The sequence below is a fragment of the Rhinatrema bivittatum genome, chromosome 3 (assembly GCF_901001135.1).
Source record: "Rhinatrema bivittatum chromosome 3, aRhiBiv1.1, whole genome shotgun sequence".
Classification (NCBI taxonomy): Eukaryota; Metazoa; Chordata; class Amphibia; order Gymnophiona; family Rhinatrematidae; genus Rhinatrema; species Rhinatrema bivittatum.
Window position 1 is genome coordinate 160,898,460 of NC_042617.1, and position 16,067 is coordinate 160,914,526.

The 16,067-nt window shown below is 43.9% G+C and overlaps 1 protein-coding gene across 4 annotated transcripts in view; it reads right to left on the reverse strand.

The window, feature by feature from the left end:
- Window positions 1-7,854: 7,854 nt before the first annotated feature.
- TTC27 (tetratricopeptide repeat domain 27) overlaps window positions 7,855-16,067 on the reverse strand; it is a 521,976-nt gene continuing 513,763 nt past the window's right edge. For all 4 annotated transcript variants that reach the window (XM_029593895.1, XM_029593892.1, XM_029593893.1 and 1 more), the window contains one exon: window positions 7,855-10,028. In XM_029593895.1, the coding sequence (XP_029449755.1) occupies window positions 9,909-10,028 (120 nt within the window). In that variant the 3' untranslated portion in view covers window positions 7,855-9,908. The remainder of the gene's footprint in view (window positions 10,029-16,067) is intronic.

The following is a 16,067-nucleotide window of genomic DNA, read 5'->3' on the forward strand; positions in this document are numbered from 1 at the left end:
CGGGTTAGTAGAGGCATTATAATACAGATTTCACAATTGGTGGATATCCTGAAACCCAGATCTGATTGTGGCATTCAAGGACCAGAGTTGTCCACCCCTGATCTAGGACATTTGTGCCCAGCTAGATGAATCCTTAACTCATGCCAGTCCTCAAGAGCCACAAACAGATCTGGTTTTCAGGATATCCACAATGAATATGGATTGCTTAGGATCTTTAACTCTTTCTGAGAGAGTATGCACCATTAGTAAACATCCTTCTCTAACAGACCTATAACAGCCCAAATAATAAACTGCAAAAGTTGGGTATATGAAAAACCCTTTTTTAAAGCATATTGATTAATTTCTTTTAACTGAATAAATTTATCAAAATGATTTTAAATGAAATAGTTCATTTTAAGGTCAGAACATAATATATTATTTTTAAAGTGGCAAACTTATTGAATGTTAGCAGACACAAACCAAAAGATGTGCCACTCAGTTTACCTACTATTAATTTTTATTCCAGAAAACCATATGTTAATTGGATGTATACAATTAGGAACCAAAATTAATTTAGCAGTAGTTAAGGAATATATTGTATCAAAATGCACAAAACTGTTGTGAAAAAAGTATATTTACACAAATCAACTGTAAAATAATCAACTGAAAAAAATGAATCACAAGGGAATCAACAACTCAACATTTAAGTGTACAAAACAGAAGACATACTATACTGCAGGGCTTCCCAAACCTGTTCTGGGGATGCCTCAGCCAGATGGGTTTTCAGGATATCCACAATGAATACGCATGAGATAAATGTGCATATCATGGAGAACAGTATATGCAAATTTATCTCATGCATATTCATTGTGGATATCCTGAAAATTCAACTGGCTATGGGGTCCTCAGGACAGATTTGGGAAACCCTGCTATATGGAGTCAGACTAAATGTCTATCAAGCCTAGCATCCCGTCTCCAACAATCGCCAATCCAGGTCACAAGCACATGGTAGGATCTCAAAAAGAAAAGGTCTAACCCCTTTTGCTCATAACCAGAGATAAGCAGAGGCTTTCCCAAGTTTACATGGCAAAAAAATTGTTTAAGGTCTCTTCCTCCAGAACTTGTCAAAACCCCTTTTTAAACCTAGCTCTGCTAACTGCTTACACACTTCCTCTGGTGGCAAATTCCATAGTTTAATTGTTCACTGGATGAAAAAATACACACATTTGTTTTTAATGTGCTATTAGCTTCATGGAATGTCTACTCTATTTGAAAGGGTAAATAACCATTCCCTGTTTACCCACTCCACCCTACTCATGATTTTATATACCTCTATCTTTTCTTGTCTTAGCTATTTCTTCTCCAGGCTGAAGAATCCTAACCTGTTTAGCCTTTTCATCCTATTTATTTCATTTGTTGCCCTTCTCTGTATCTTTTCTAGTTATGCTACAGGTTTTTTGAGATGGGGACAACCAGAACTGCATACATTACTTACTCAAGATGTGGTGACACCATGGATTGATACAGAGGCATTACAGCACCCACTGTATTAAGTTCCCTTCCTTTTCTAATACCTAACATTTATTTGCTTTTTTAAACCATGCTGTACACTGGGATGAGGATTTCAAAGTATTGGCCACACTGATTCCCAGATGCTTCACACATTGAAGTATTTGAAAATCTACTCTTTGTATCACGATTTCTTCTGTTGCCAGATACAATGTTGCTTCTATTAAAAGTGTTAATTTAGCTGCGCTGAGCCGATAAAAGATTCACGTGGAGAGGGGTTATTGGTATCATAGTTAATAACTATGATAGTTTGAACCAACACTTCCGGTTTCTAAGACGACAAGACACGCGAATCTTTTATCGGTTCGGTGCAGCTAAATTAACATGTTTAATAGAAGCAACATTGTATCTGGCAACAAAGCAAATCTTGATACAAAGAGTGGATTTTCAAATACATCAATGCATGAGCTATTTTGACTCTTGCAGCCCCTGAAGCAGCTCATACGAGCGAAACTTGGCCTAAGTTGGGCTTTTTATTTCAACTGTACCACATCTGTTAATAAAGAATCCCTGTTGTCCTGATCTTATCTTCTTGGTTGCTACTTTGCCTCATGTGATCAGCTTCTGTATTGTTCCGCAGGCCATAACAATGATTGCGACCTTTCCACACTATACTGCAGGGCACCACCAGACCGGTCCAAACATTTGAATCAGCTTTACAGCACGCCGAATATACGTCCAATTACATTTCTTGAGCTAGTATGTGCCTTGTTATACCGTCTATGGGCTGCAGTACACAGGGACAAGAGCGGAAAAAGCAACAGTTTACAGCCACAGCTGCCATCACCTATAAAAGGGGTAACCAATATTGCATTAAAAAACATTAGCGACACACCACCCAACACAGACACGACTCCATATAGCATATACATATACTCATACTCCACCCCCCTACCAATACAGTGGTCCAGAAATACTTTCACAAATAAACAGTACACAATGACAGATCTTTTTAAGAATGTGGCAACGTTCTTATGGCTGTGCCTCTCATGCTTCCATCCCACCTAGTTGCCTATAATTCCTGCCCCTAGCAAATATTAGTTATTGAGCAGCCAGTCATCGCTGTATCTTCCCCATGGGAAATGGATTCCAAGCGACGAATGGGCAAAGATGTAGGAATCATGGCAACAACCAGGAAACTTTGACACTACGTTCAGGATTTGAAGTTGTGCGTCACATACAACCTGCACATTCATGGAATGGAATTGCTTAGCGTTGCGGAATGAACTTTCCTGTTCTTACTTCAGGGTCAATGCTATATGAGTGCAGTCTATCGCCCCCAACACATTGGGCATCCCAGCTATCTCGAATAACTCATGCTGGATCTCCTGAAGTTGCACTGGGTCCTCTGGATAGTAGATGCACTGCTTCATCACCTCCCTCAAGACTTATCTTAGTGCCGCAAGACTGAGAACTGATTCATCCCTGCAGCGATTCCAATCATATTTTGGAAACTTCCTGTGGCGAAAAATTGCAAAGAGCACAGAAGATTCATGAACCTATGCACAACATAGTTGCGATAGGCGATGGAGTCAAGTTCGCTGCCAGAGAACTAAGTCTGTATCTTCATACAACATCTGTCTCGAGCAATCCAAGGAGGGTTGTCCATGGCTGAATGATACGCTGCCAGCACAGTCTACGGATGGCTCTGGGCTGTACTTAGAACAAAGGAAAATCAGAATATAAGACATGCCAAACTGTGTCAGACCAAGGGTCCATCAAGCCCAGCATCCTGATTACAACAGTGGCCAATCCAAATCACAAGTACTTTGCAATTCAAGATAACATGTAGGAATAGCTACTGTCCATTAATCAATGTCAATATAACATTCCACAAAAGATTCCTACAAAGCTGGCACAAATGGACAGACAGGAAAACATGCAGGGAATGAAAGGACAAAGGAATAGGCCACATGTGGATAGCATAAACAGGAAAACCTACATTTAATGGAAGGACGTCCATTAGTTGTGCATCCATGTACAGGCCTCTGGCAAACAACTTCACAGATGTCCATTGTACTGCCCCTTTTCTAAGCATCCAGGAAAGGAGTGTCTGGGTACATGCCCGTATCAGACGCTCAAGTCCTGTTCTTTTTCTAGACATCCAGGAAAAGGGCGTCCGGGCACAGGGCTGTAACAGACGCCCAAGTCCTGATCTTTTTCTAGACATCCAGAACTTGGGCCTCCATTTGCCAACATCCATCAAGTTCTAAATGAGCTACTTGCTTACCTATGCCACCACCTGGACCTCTTGTCTTCTAACATTCTCCGAATTGTTTGCCTTAATTGTCCTCCTTTGCCTGAAATTCCTTATTCTTGCTTGTACACGCAAGAGAAAAGTCAGCAGGACCAAAAATTGAATATAATCCATTGTTGAAATGGTAGAAATTGCTTTTGGGGGTCTAATTGTTTTTCCTGAGAATTCCTATTTTACTTTGGATTTTCTGCCACAAGGTGTTCTTGGGTTAAAGCAAGGGTCGCTGGTTTCTCTTATTCCTGTCCTCCGGTAGCCGTGGCAGTGGGGATTTGCCCCATTTGTTGGCTAGTTTCTCTAGTTCGCTTCTGAACAGGAGGGTTCCCTTGAAGGGCATCCTTGTGAGCCTCGTTTTGGAAGATGTGTCGGCCGACCAGCTTCGGAGCCAGAGTTGTCTTCTGGCTGCCACGGCTGATGATACTCCTCTAGCTGCGGTGCACACCAGATCAGAAGCGCATCCGTGAGGAATGATACTGCTGGTTCCAGGGCTTCCCCAGAGTGTTGTTCCTGGTCTGTGATAAGCAGGCGCGTGTCACCATGGCACAGCAGGCTGCGATCTGTAGAGACATAGCGGAGACGTCAAAAGGCTGTTTGAGGATGGATTCCAGACGTCTGTCTTGAGCATCCTTGAGTGCTGCTCCTCCCTCAACTGGGATAGTAGTGCGCTTTGAGACCACGCAGACCATGGCATCCACTTTCGGACATGCCAGGAGATCTTTGGTAGCTGGGTCCAGAGAGTACATGGCTGCCAGGGCATGCCTCCCTTTGAACATAGTCTCCGGGCATCCCATTCCAGGTCAATTAGCTGCTGGATGGCTTGTAATACTGGGAGATGACGGGAGGTCTGACAGAGTCCTTCCAGTAGGGGATTCGACTTAGGTTCCCCCGAGGCACTTGTGCCTGGGATAGCTAGTTCTTTCAAGCTGTGTGTGACCAGGTCTGGAAGCTCGTCCTTGGTGAAGAAGTGCCTCATGATTCGATGGGGCTCTGTCCCCGGAGGGAGTTCCCCTTCCTCCAGGGGTTCTGATTCCTCCTCTGAGTTGTCTGTGTCCCCGAAGGTGGGGCTTCTGGGTGCTGGAATCGCTTCCCTGGGCATAGAGGGTCCTGGGATGTTGAGGTCCTCTGGCGAAGGTTGTGGCCATATTATCGGTGGTGTCGGTTGCATGTGGACGAAGGTATGCAGGCCTTTGAAGAATTCCACCCAGGAGATAGATGCTGGGTCTAAATTAAGAGACGCTGTGTCTCTGGGGAGCCCCGTTTGAGGGAGGGTCCCTCTGGGAGACGCTAGGTCCGGCATACTGTTCGAGAAGCTGGGACCCAGTACCGGCTGGGGATGGCCATGGGCTGGATCCCCCAGGGCCTCCTCGCACTGTATACACAGGGTCGTGGCCTCCTCATGCTGTGCAGCTCTAATGTGGCATGCTGGGCAAAGGCCTTGAGCTTCTTTTCCTGTGGTGCCATGGCTTGTGCGTGTAAAATACAAGGCCCGGGTGGCTTAGTTATGTGCTCTGGTGTGTCAAAGTTGTGCATATGGGATTGGTACGTGCTCAGGGAGATGTGCGTGCTGTGGTGTGCACAGATCGAAGTTATGCGCCCGGCACAGTAAGCGCATGGCTATGCGCGTCGCTTGTGTGCACGTACTTGGGCGCGTGACGTTGTGCGCACAAGGTATTTGTGCGCATGGCTCACCTCTGTGCGAACAGATCAAAATGTTGATGGCGACCACGTGGAAAATATGGCAACCACCTCGGAGGGTCTCCACGTGGGAGGGCCCTCAGATCTGACCTGGGTCTAGCTCTGCTAGGGCAGATCAACCCGGTGACACTGGTCCTGGCTGGCGACCTGTGCGATTCCTCGAGCTTTGGAGACCGGAGAATTTTAAATAGATTTCTACCTTACCTTGTCTCGGCGCTTCCCGGTCTTGTTCCAGGCGGTCTCCGGCTGCAGGGGGAGAGGGAAAATACCTTCACCGCTCTGCTCGAAATTGCACCCGCTGCCTCTCAGCCTCACCCGATGTTGGGGGCTAGGTCCCCGCCGATGGTCGGCTACTGAACCAAGGCTTACCTCCGAGGGATTGCGGAAATCACCTCGGGAATTCTCAACTGGGGGAGGGACCCAATGGGTGTCACAGCAGGAGAGTGGGGCTCGTCTGTAGAGGTAAGATTTCTTCTTGTTTTGGTTTTCTTTGCTAAATCACTCTAACGCTGTGCTAGCGTGCACAGAGTCCCGAACTGATATGGAGACGGAAAATACTGAAGAGCTGCACTTCCTGCAGGGGTATATGTACTAGGGCTGACGTCAGATTGAAATCTGATCCGTCTCCAACTGCTAACAGGAGTACACTATACCCATTGGTCCTGAGTCCATCTGCTACATGCTAGGAAAATAGAAACATGATGGCAGAAAAAGACCATACTACCTATCTAGTCTGATATGTACACATTTCTCACAGCATTGAGACATTGCTTTTACCCAAGAACACCTTGTGGCAGAAAATCCAAAGTAAAATAGGAATTCTCAGGAAAAAACAATTAGACCCCCAAAAGCACTTTTCCTGCAGATATTATAAAATTAGAAATATATAAAGGGGGTCATTTTCAAAGGAGTTACGCATGTAAATGTGACATACTATCGTAGCAATTTTCAAAAGCTATTTACTCGAGTAAAGTGCACTTACTTGAGTAAATCCTATGGACAATTCAATGGCATATATTGTAGCAATTTTGAAAAGCCCACTTACTTGAGTAAAGTGTATTTACTCGAGCAAAAACCAGTTTTGCTCGAGTAAATGCTTTTTAAAATCTACCCCAAAGTAAATTGAAAATTCCCAAATTTCAGCTAAGCCAATTAGAAGAAACATGTATCTTAAAATTGTTTTTTTTTTTAAGTGCTTCCCCTATAATTCATAGAGAGTATTAGTACTTTCTGTATATACTTCTCAAACACTGCACAAAGTCTATAGCTTTTATTTAATCTAGACTTGGTCTACTCAAACTTCCTTATATGCTTGAAATATAATTTGCTGATGTTGCTTTCATTTCATTCATTCTTTCATATTTCTTCTAAGCATTAACTAACACTAACTCCTTATGTGAAATTTGTTGGCTATTTTGGATTAATATTTAATACTTATCAATTCTATAGCACTACTGGACATACACAGCACTGTGTGATGGTGATAAGTATTCAGATACAATAAAGACTCTGTGCCATGAAGGCTTACACTCTAAATGGATACTGAAGCAATGAGAAATAAAGTGACTTGCTCAATACCACAAGGATGATCAGTGGGAGAAGCAAAATTTGACCCTTGGTTTCTTTGGTTCCCAACTGATTCCTTTAACCACTAGGCCACTCTTTTCCCCAGCTTGCAACTTCGTCACAAGATACTATTGCTTTCTGATGCCTAGCAGAATATTATTTGAAAGCTGGGACAGTATCAGCAATGACTAGTATGGAATTTTTTTTTTTTTAAACAAACGTCTGAATGTCGTACAATGAGGACACAAGAAACAAAATTATATGAGCATGGTGGGTGCAGGTATTGAAGCACAGTCCTGGTCTTGAAAAATTTCCAATTCTATTCAGCTTTGGAAATTTTTTGTAAAACAAGTTTTTTAATGGGGGAATTCTGTGCATAGTAAACATTCTAAACAAGTAGATTGTTCACTTTGAGAGGGTAAAGACATTCAGTTTAATAACAATGTAAAAACCCATCTATCTTTCAGAATTGCTTTAGGAAGCCATGGCTTCAAAGCAGTAAGGTATGCAGGTCAGAGCTTGGTTGAAACACCATGACACTCTTCAAGTGGATGAAAGGCCTCATTCTCTGATCCTGTGCTACATAATTCACTCAAACATGACCACATTAAGAAAGGAGGTTTGCTCTGGAGTACCTAACCATATAATTAAATTACTGAACTGGAGAAGAATCCTTTGCATCATTTTGTAACTATTGCCAGTAAGTGTCAACATTAGAGGACTGCAACTGAAAATACAGCATTCAGATGCAAAGTCAGTTTGGAAAAAAATGTATGTCCAGAAATAAAATCTAATACCTCGGATTTTATTGCAAGTTCATTTCCTTTTACCTTTCTATATTTAGTTCTAAATCATTATAGATCTCATTTCATCCCATGACATTAGTAGGGACACCGAAATGATTCCATCTACAGTTAAGTACAGCAACAGACATGAACCAATTACAGCACATTCATGTAACTGTGATAACCGCAATCTGCTGGTACGTATACATATATATATATATAGATATATATATACATATATATATATATTCTGTAAATGGTATTGTAAAGTAGATGGTATGAAGTGCATAAATTGTTACATAAGTGAGTAGTTTTGACTTCAATGCATATTAGTCTAATTATGTACCATCAATGTCTCTATTAGTTAATCACACAAAAATTTTCTGGTATATATTTTGTGTTTTTTATGCATGGGAAAAGCTCAAAACACAAGGGTGTCCACTTATTTTTATGCTGATAATGGCTCCTAAATCTCCACAGGTTCCTCCTGCAGCTAAACATGTAATAGTCCTGGGCTTGGAATATAGGTCCTTGGAGCAACAATCCATCAACGCTGTGCCACACAAAGATTCAATCCGTGCACCCACGAAGGATTTCAAAAACCAAAGCCTGACACTGGGCATATGCTGCCTTCAGGAGCCATTGTGTTTCAGTGCTACTCAGCCTCAGACTTTGTGTCTCAGAGACTATGGCTAAAATATAACACAGACAGGATAATTTTTAAACCTATGGGGTCGATGTTAAAAGCGGCCCACCCTCTTCCCTGCCCCTTTGGAGAGGCCCAGCACTTTGACAAGTACCAGGGTTTATAAGCGTGGCCGGGCCCATTGTAACATGCACGTGGCACGCGCAGGGCCCGGCCACGCGCTTAAACCAGGTATTTACGCGTGCGGCCTCTTAAAATTCAGCCTTATTTGTGTTACTACATTTGCATATATAAGTGAATGAGCAGAGATTTATCCTATCATTTTATAAATAAAGTAGCAGGAGCAGTGCAGTTTATAAAATACTGGAGACTTATGCTCCAAAAGTACATGTGTATGTTTCAGATTACACATATACTGCCGTTGCAATGAAAGCACTTGCTTTTCCTACTTATATTTATAAACATGTGCATGTACAAACAAATAGAACATGTACACGGAAAGCCAGGTATTTTCTAATGTACGCATGAATAAATTCTTTCCAGCACGCATGTGTGAAATCACCGACTCGATACCTCTGCCAGTTCACCTAGTTTTGTCTCCAGTTCACCAGGACTCTCTAGCACATCTTTCTGAACCCCACCAGTTCACTCAGACCTCCCACCCAAAAATTACCAACAGAGAAGTCTGTATCAATTGTACTAGTTAATTAGCAGGTGCAAAATTGTGCAAATAAGTTAGATAATTTATACGTAATCTCTCTTATAAAATAGCAAATCCCGTGCGTACCTCTTGACTGCACCCTGGAACGCCCCCCTGGACCACCCCCTTTTTTGCACTGGTAAATATGCGTACGAAACTTTAAATATGAACGTACTTTCAATATTTATAAAATAGCATGTCCGCATATACAAGCTACTTACGTATGTATATGCAAATTTTCCGCACGTAACCCCTTTGAAAAAAGAATATTTGTGTGATTAACAGGTATTTATGGTACACAATTAGACTAGTGTGCATTGAAGTCAAAACTGCTCACTTGTGTAACTGTTTACCAACTATATGGCATCTACTTTACATTTGTTTTGGAACGTTTGACAAAGTGAGAACTGCTTGAATTTCCTTTTCTTTTTTTGTTGCAAGGCACATATTCATGTAGAACTAATCTCAAATAATTGCCTTATAAGTAAGATGTTCCACTCCATTGTAGAAGCAGAAGCAGCATGTGATTTTAAATAGTTTTGAAGCTTACAGATACTTGGCCAACTAACTAAATGAACAATCACAGTGCGGAATACAAAATATTTATTATGGTAGGCATTGTAAATTACATAGATATTGCAGTTGCAATTGTTACAAATTCTAGTCAGCAAAGAAACATATTCCCCTTTTCCTGGAAGCCTAATTGTTACTTCGTTAATGATTTCTCAGCTGGTTGCTCATTTCTTGGAGCTCGCTGATCAAGATGTCCATTGTTCTGACTTCATCAGCCAACTCACTGCAGACATCACCACTTGCTACATCTGTAAATAGTTGCTGTGTGATTAAAAAAAAACAAAACAAAGCAGACATTTTAACTTCTAGATTGCATTAAAACTCATTAGAAAAGCAAGGACAAGAATCACTACACTCCTGAAGTTCCTTTTTTTTTATTTCCTTCCTAATGCCCAAGGGTTGTGTGTGAAGAGTGCAATGGCTCAGATATCACCTATTTGCATATACAAGAAAAGCTTATTTTCTTCCACATCATCACTATATCACTATTTTGACATCTTTTCCCCCCAAACTAGCTTATTTTTTAGCCCAATAAAAATTTAATAAAATCTTGTATAAAAATCTGAGCCTCTAACCTTTAGTTTGTAAATATGGAGACAGGAAGCATGAAGATGGGTAGCAGGATTGAATTTGCTGCTTGCTCTAAATTAATGGTGACTTGCAGGGAGGTTTGTATCCAGGAAAGGATGAAATAAGGTGTGATCCTAGTATACCCTGTGCCTTTTTTTTTTTTTTTTATTAATTTTAATATTTCTAATTTTTCCTGAACAGCTCAGCACTCTCTAAATCTTCAGCCTACCGCTGAAGGATCTCCTCAACCATCACTGACTCTCACTCCCCCACCCCTCCCCAATCCCTACCCCCCCTCTTTTCCCTCTCCCGTTCCCCCCCACCCAACCTCACCCTTTCCTTCTCCCTCTGGACATACCATGCTAATAACTGCCTAGGATAAACCTATGTTTATGTATCTTACAGTTTTTTGTTGATTTATATTTATTTATTTATTTATTTATTTATTTATTAACTTTTATTTACCGACATTCGTGCAGCACATCATGCCGGTTTACAAAGAACTCAGATGGGCGATACAATAAAACATTAAAACAAAACGATGTATAAAGAATAAAATAAAGTAAAACCATAACAATGTAATCTTGGAGCAACATACTATTTCTTACAAAAGTACACATTAACCGATCATGATCAAAAAATAAATTAAATTAAGCCGTAGGGGAATGTTGTTTCTTCTAGGGTATCCATGGGAGGGGCGGGGGGAAACTTAGGATGGGGAGGGGGAAATTCGAACAGGGGGGGCTGGGGAGAAATTAAGTTTGGTTTGTGTCGGGATAGGCCTGTCGGAATAGCCATGTTTTGACTCCTTTCTTGAAAATTTGCAGGGATGTCTCTTGGCGTAGGAGGGTGGGGAGGGAGTTCCAGAGGGTGGGGGCAGCGATGGAGAAGGCTCTCTCTCTGGTGTGAGTAGAATGTGCTGCCTTTAGGGATGGGGTGTGTAGAGTACCTGCATGGGTTGTTCTTGTGGGTCGGTCGGATGACCGGTAACGAGGCATTTCGTCGAGCCAGGTGTGATTATGTTTGTGTAGGGAATTGTGAAGGATGGTGAGGGTTTTGTATTGTGAGCGGAAGGAGATGGGTAACCAATGTAGGTCTTTTAGTATGGGGGTGATGTGTTCCCTTTTTTGTGTGCCTGTTATGATTCTAGCCATGGAGTTTTGCAGAATTTGGAGGGGTTTGATGGTGGTGGCGGGGAGTCCTAGCAATAGGGAATTGCAATAGTCTAGTTTTGTGAGCATTGTGGTCTGTACGACTGTGCGGAAATCGTGGGTGTGGAGGAGGGGTTTGAGTTTTTTTAAGATGTTAAGTTTATAGAAACCCCCCTTTAATAGGTTTTTGATGTGGGGTTTGAAACTTAGGTGTTGGTCTATGTAGACGCCCAGATCTCTTACAACCTGGGTCTGAGGGGTGGCTGTGGTTGTATTTTGGGGAGTGTTCTGTCGCATGGGGAGAGTGAAACATTCAGGCTGCTTAGAAATGACGAGTAATTCTGTTTTTGACGAGTTTAGAGCTAGATGGAGTTCGGATAGTGAGGCGCTTATGGTGGCAAGGCAGGATTCCCAGCGTTGCAGAGGTTCTTTTATGGATCCCTGAAACGGGATGAGAATCTGTACGTCATCTGCATACAGGAAGAATTTCAGGCCCAGTTTGGAGAGAAGGTGGCATAGGGGTATGAGATAAATATTAAACAGGGTGGAGGATAAGGATGATCCCTGGGGTACGCCCTGCGTGATAGGTATGTGTGAGGATTCGTGCTTGTCGATTTTTACTAGATACTCTCTGTGTGTGAGGTAGGAGGAGAGCCATGAGAGGGCTGTGTCGGTGATACCTATTTCTGTTAGGCGGGTCATTAGTATCTGATGGTTGACAGTATCGTAGGCAGCTGAGATGTCTAGTAGGGGCGAGTAGGTACGAGTTTCCGTGGTCCATACCTTTAAGTATGGTGTCTGTCATGGCTAGTAGTAAGGTTTCGGTGCTTCGGTCTTTACGGAAACCGAACTGTTGAGTGTGGAGGACATTGTGGTCTTCTAAAAACTCCGTTAGTTGTTTGTTAATAGCCCTCTCTAGTACTTTTGATAAGAAAGGGAGATTGGAGATTGGACGGTAATTGGCTGGGTCTGTGGGGTCGAGGGTGGGTTTCTTTAGAAGGGGCTTGACTATAGCCAGTTTGAGTGGGTCTGGGACACTGCCTGCAGTAATAGAGCAGTTGATAAAGTCCTTAATATGTTTGGTGATGGCGGGGATGATGGAGAGGAGGGTTTTTGAAGGGATGGTGTCTGAAGAGTGTGTGGATGGTTTCATCTTTTTAGTATTGCTTCTACTTCTATGTTGGTGGTGAGGTCAAATGTTTTAAGGGTGATCTTTTTGTCATTGGGGATGGGGGGGAGGGGGGTAGTGTTGTCTGGGAAGCGGAGTAGAATATTGTCGATTTTATTCTTGAAGTATAGGGCTAGTTCTTCGCATTTTTTGTTGGAGACAGTATCGTTGAGTGTTGGTGTATTGGGGTTGGTGAGTTCTGAGACATATGTGAATAAGGCGTTTGCATTAAATTGGTAGTCGTGGATCTTTGCCGCGTGGAAATCACGCTTGGCTTGGGTAATTGCATGACGGTATGCGTGTAAAGTGTTGTTATATGTGGCTTTAAGTGAAGCCGATGGTTGTTTGCGCCAGGCGCGTTCTTTGGCTCTTAGCTCTTGTTTCAAGGTTTTTAGCTTGGCGGAGAACCAAGGTTTCCTTTTCTCCTGTTGTGTAAAGGGTATTTCTTTGTGAATAATGGGGCATAATTTATTGGCTATGGTTGTAGTGAGATTGTTCCAGGAGTGTTGTGCGGTGTCTGGATTGGTGAGATCGATGTTGTTAGCTATTTTGTTGAAAGCTAGGGTGAGCTCTTCCGTACTACAGTGTTTACGGAAGGCGATGGTTTTATGGTGTTTTTGTGTGGAAGGTGTGAGGGGTTTGGTTTCAAGGGTTGCATTAATGAGGAAATGGTCGGACCATGGTACTGGGGTGACTACGGGTCAATATTAGATCGAGTGTGTGGCCTGCTTTGTGTGTGGGTTCGGCGATGATTTGGTTGAAATCTAGGGCTTTGAGGGTGTCCAGTAGAGTCTCGCAGGCGGGGGTGGTGGGGCGGGTATCTACATGGAGGTTGAAATCCCCTAGAATAATGGTAGGAAGGTCTGTTTTGAGGTTGACGGTGAAGTATTCAGTGATGGGTGAGGGATCTTTTTCAATTAGGCCTGGGGGGGGGGGTAGACTAGGCAGATTTGTAGGGATCTGGATGCAAATAGTGCAATTTCAATTTTGGGTGGTGGTTGAGTGGTTTGGAGTCTGAGGTTGAGTCTTTTCTTGGCTGCCAAGAGTAGACCACCTCCTTTCTTTTTCGGCCTTGGTATGGAGAGGAGGTCGTATGACTTTGTGGGGAGCTGGTTTAGGAAAACCTGGTCGGTATTTTTTAACCAGGATTCGGTAATGGCACAAAGGTCGGGGTTGTCGTCTGTAAGCAGATCATTTAGTATAGTTCCTTTTTTTTGTATGGATTGGGCATTGAAGAGAGTAATGGCTATTGTTGTTAAACCTAGGAGTTGTGAGAAAGGTGGGGTCATAATTGGTATGAGGGATTTGCGAAGTATGGGTGGGTGGGGGGGTGTTGTTGGGGGTTTGCGTAGTAGTGGGCAGTGCCGTGTTGGGATGGGGAGTAGGCACATGGTTCTAGAAAAGTGAGGGGACTTGGGTGGTGGGGACTAACAGAGAATAAAAACAGGGTGGCGTCCGTAGTGAGAGCGTGGAGGGCAATACAGGGCGGGGTTTAAGGTATAGGGAGAGTTTGGCTGAGGGAAAGGGTACAGTGCTGGTGCAGTAGTGCGAGTAATGTCGATAGTACACCATGCAGGTTAAACAAAGCAGGTATTGCAGGTTAGACAATGAAGGTAATATACAGTTAGTACTGATTAGACAATACAAAACAATGCAGATAATGTGCAGTTCTTAGACATGGTAAGGCTATGTAGGTAAGACAATGCAGGTTATGTAGGTAACAATGCAAGACCATGTAGGTAATATGCAGTTAATACGGCTTGGGGCGTATTAAGATGTTAGGGTGGGGAGTAGTCCCGTGGTAGGGGCAAGGGGATGAAAGGATCTGTGGGGGTGCCTACTCACTCCGGCGTTCCTGAGGCCAGGTTGGTCTTGGCTGAGGGTTGGCAGTTGGGCTTCGGGTCCAGTGGGCCTGCTGAGAGAGCGAGGGTGGTCTGGATCAAGATTCGTGGTCCTTCAGGGCAGTCCGAATGGGCTGCACGAAGGGGCGCACAAAGGGGCGGGCCCCTTTGTCGCGCTCCTTCGGCGCGCGACGCACGGCGCGCGGCACCGGAGTTGCAGCTGGCTTTAAGGAGCCTCAGGGCCCCTTGTGGTTGGCTGGCTGCTGGTGGGGGGCGGGCCTTCGCGGCGTTCGTGCGGTCGGAGGGCGGCAGGGACGGCACAGGTAGCCGCGTGGTCGGGCCCGGATCCAACGGAGGTAAGAGCGAATTTAAAGGGCCTTACCCCGGTGGGTCCGTGGCGCCGATCGCGCAGGCCTTCGCTCGGTCCGGTCGTCGTGGTTGCAGAGGATCGCCGGTGAAGAGGGGGATCCCGGAGCTGCAGCTGGCTTTAAGGAGCCTCAGGGCCCCTTGTGGTTGGCTGGCTGCTGGTGGGGGGCGGGCCTTCGCGGCGTTCGTGCGGTCGGAGGGCGGCAGGGACGGCACAGGTAGCCGCGTGGTCGGGCCCGGATCCAACGGAGGTAAGAGCGAATTTAAAGGGCCTTACCCCGGTGGGTCCGTGGCGCCGATCGCGCAGGCCTTCGCTCGGTTCCGGTCGTCGTGGTTGCAGAGGATCGCCGGTGAAGAGGGGGATCCCGGAGCTGCAGCTAGCTTTAAGGAGCCTCAGGGCCCCTTGTGGTTGGCTGGCTGCTGGTGGGGGGCGGGCCTTCGCGGCGTTCGTGCGGTCGGAGGGCGGCAGGGACAGCACAGGTAGCCGCGTGGTCGGGCCCGGATCCAACGGAGGTAAGAGCGAATTTAAAGGGAATTTAAAGAGAGATATATTTATCTCTCTCTAATTGTTTCTTAGTTTAAACTCTGTACTGTCTTCCATTGCCCAGGTTTTATGCTCCCTGTTTAATGTAACTTTACTTTCTACCTTGATGTTAATTGGTTTCCCCTCAGTTACATTGTAAACCGGTACGATAAGACCTAGTCTTGAGCATCGGTATAGTAAAAGAAATTAAATAAATAAATAAATAAATTGGAACCAGCCCTAGTTGCACAAACTACAAGTCTGGCAGTCCCTGCAGTGTCTGGTCCTGTTACCTGCAGCAGCTGATGTCATCTGGCAAGCCTTTCTCCAGCCCTTACTGGACACTCAGAATCTTTGCGTGATCTCAAATGAAATAATTCATTTCTAATAAATGTGTCCACGATGTGAAAAAAAAAAATCAGTCTTATGTTTTAATAGGCTGCATGTTTGAGTTCTATAGATCTCAGGAGAGTAGTCTAACTGGCTGATGTTCAACCTTCTATTTCAGAGGTCCATTACCTCACTATCAATGACCACAGAAGAAAACAGAATGGTCTAAAGTTATTTTAAATGAATACTTTTTAGCTGTGTTGTAATAAAATGAAGATATATGTGGTAATAGAAAAAACATTCCTTTTTTATTTTCTGTCATTAATATCCTGGTGGATTAAGGGTAGATCC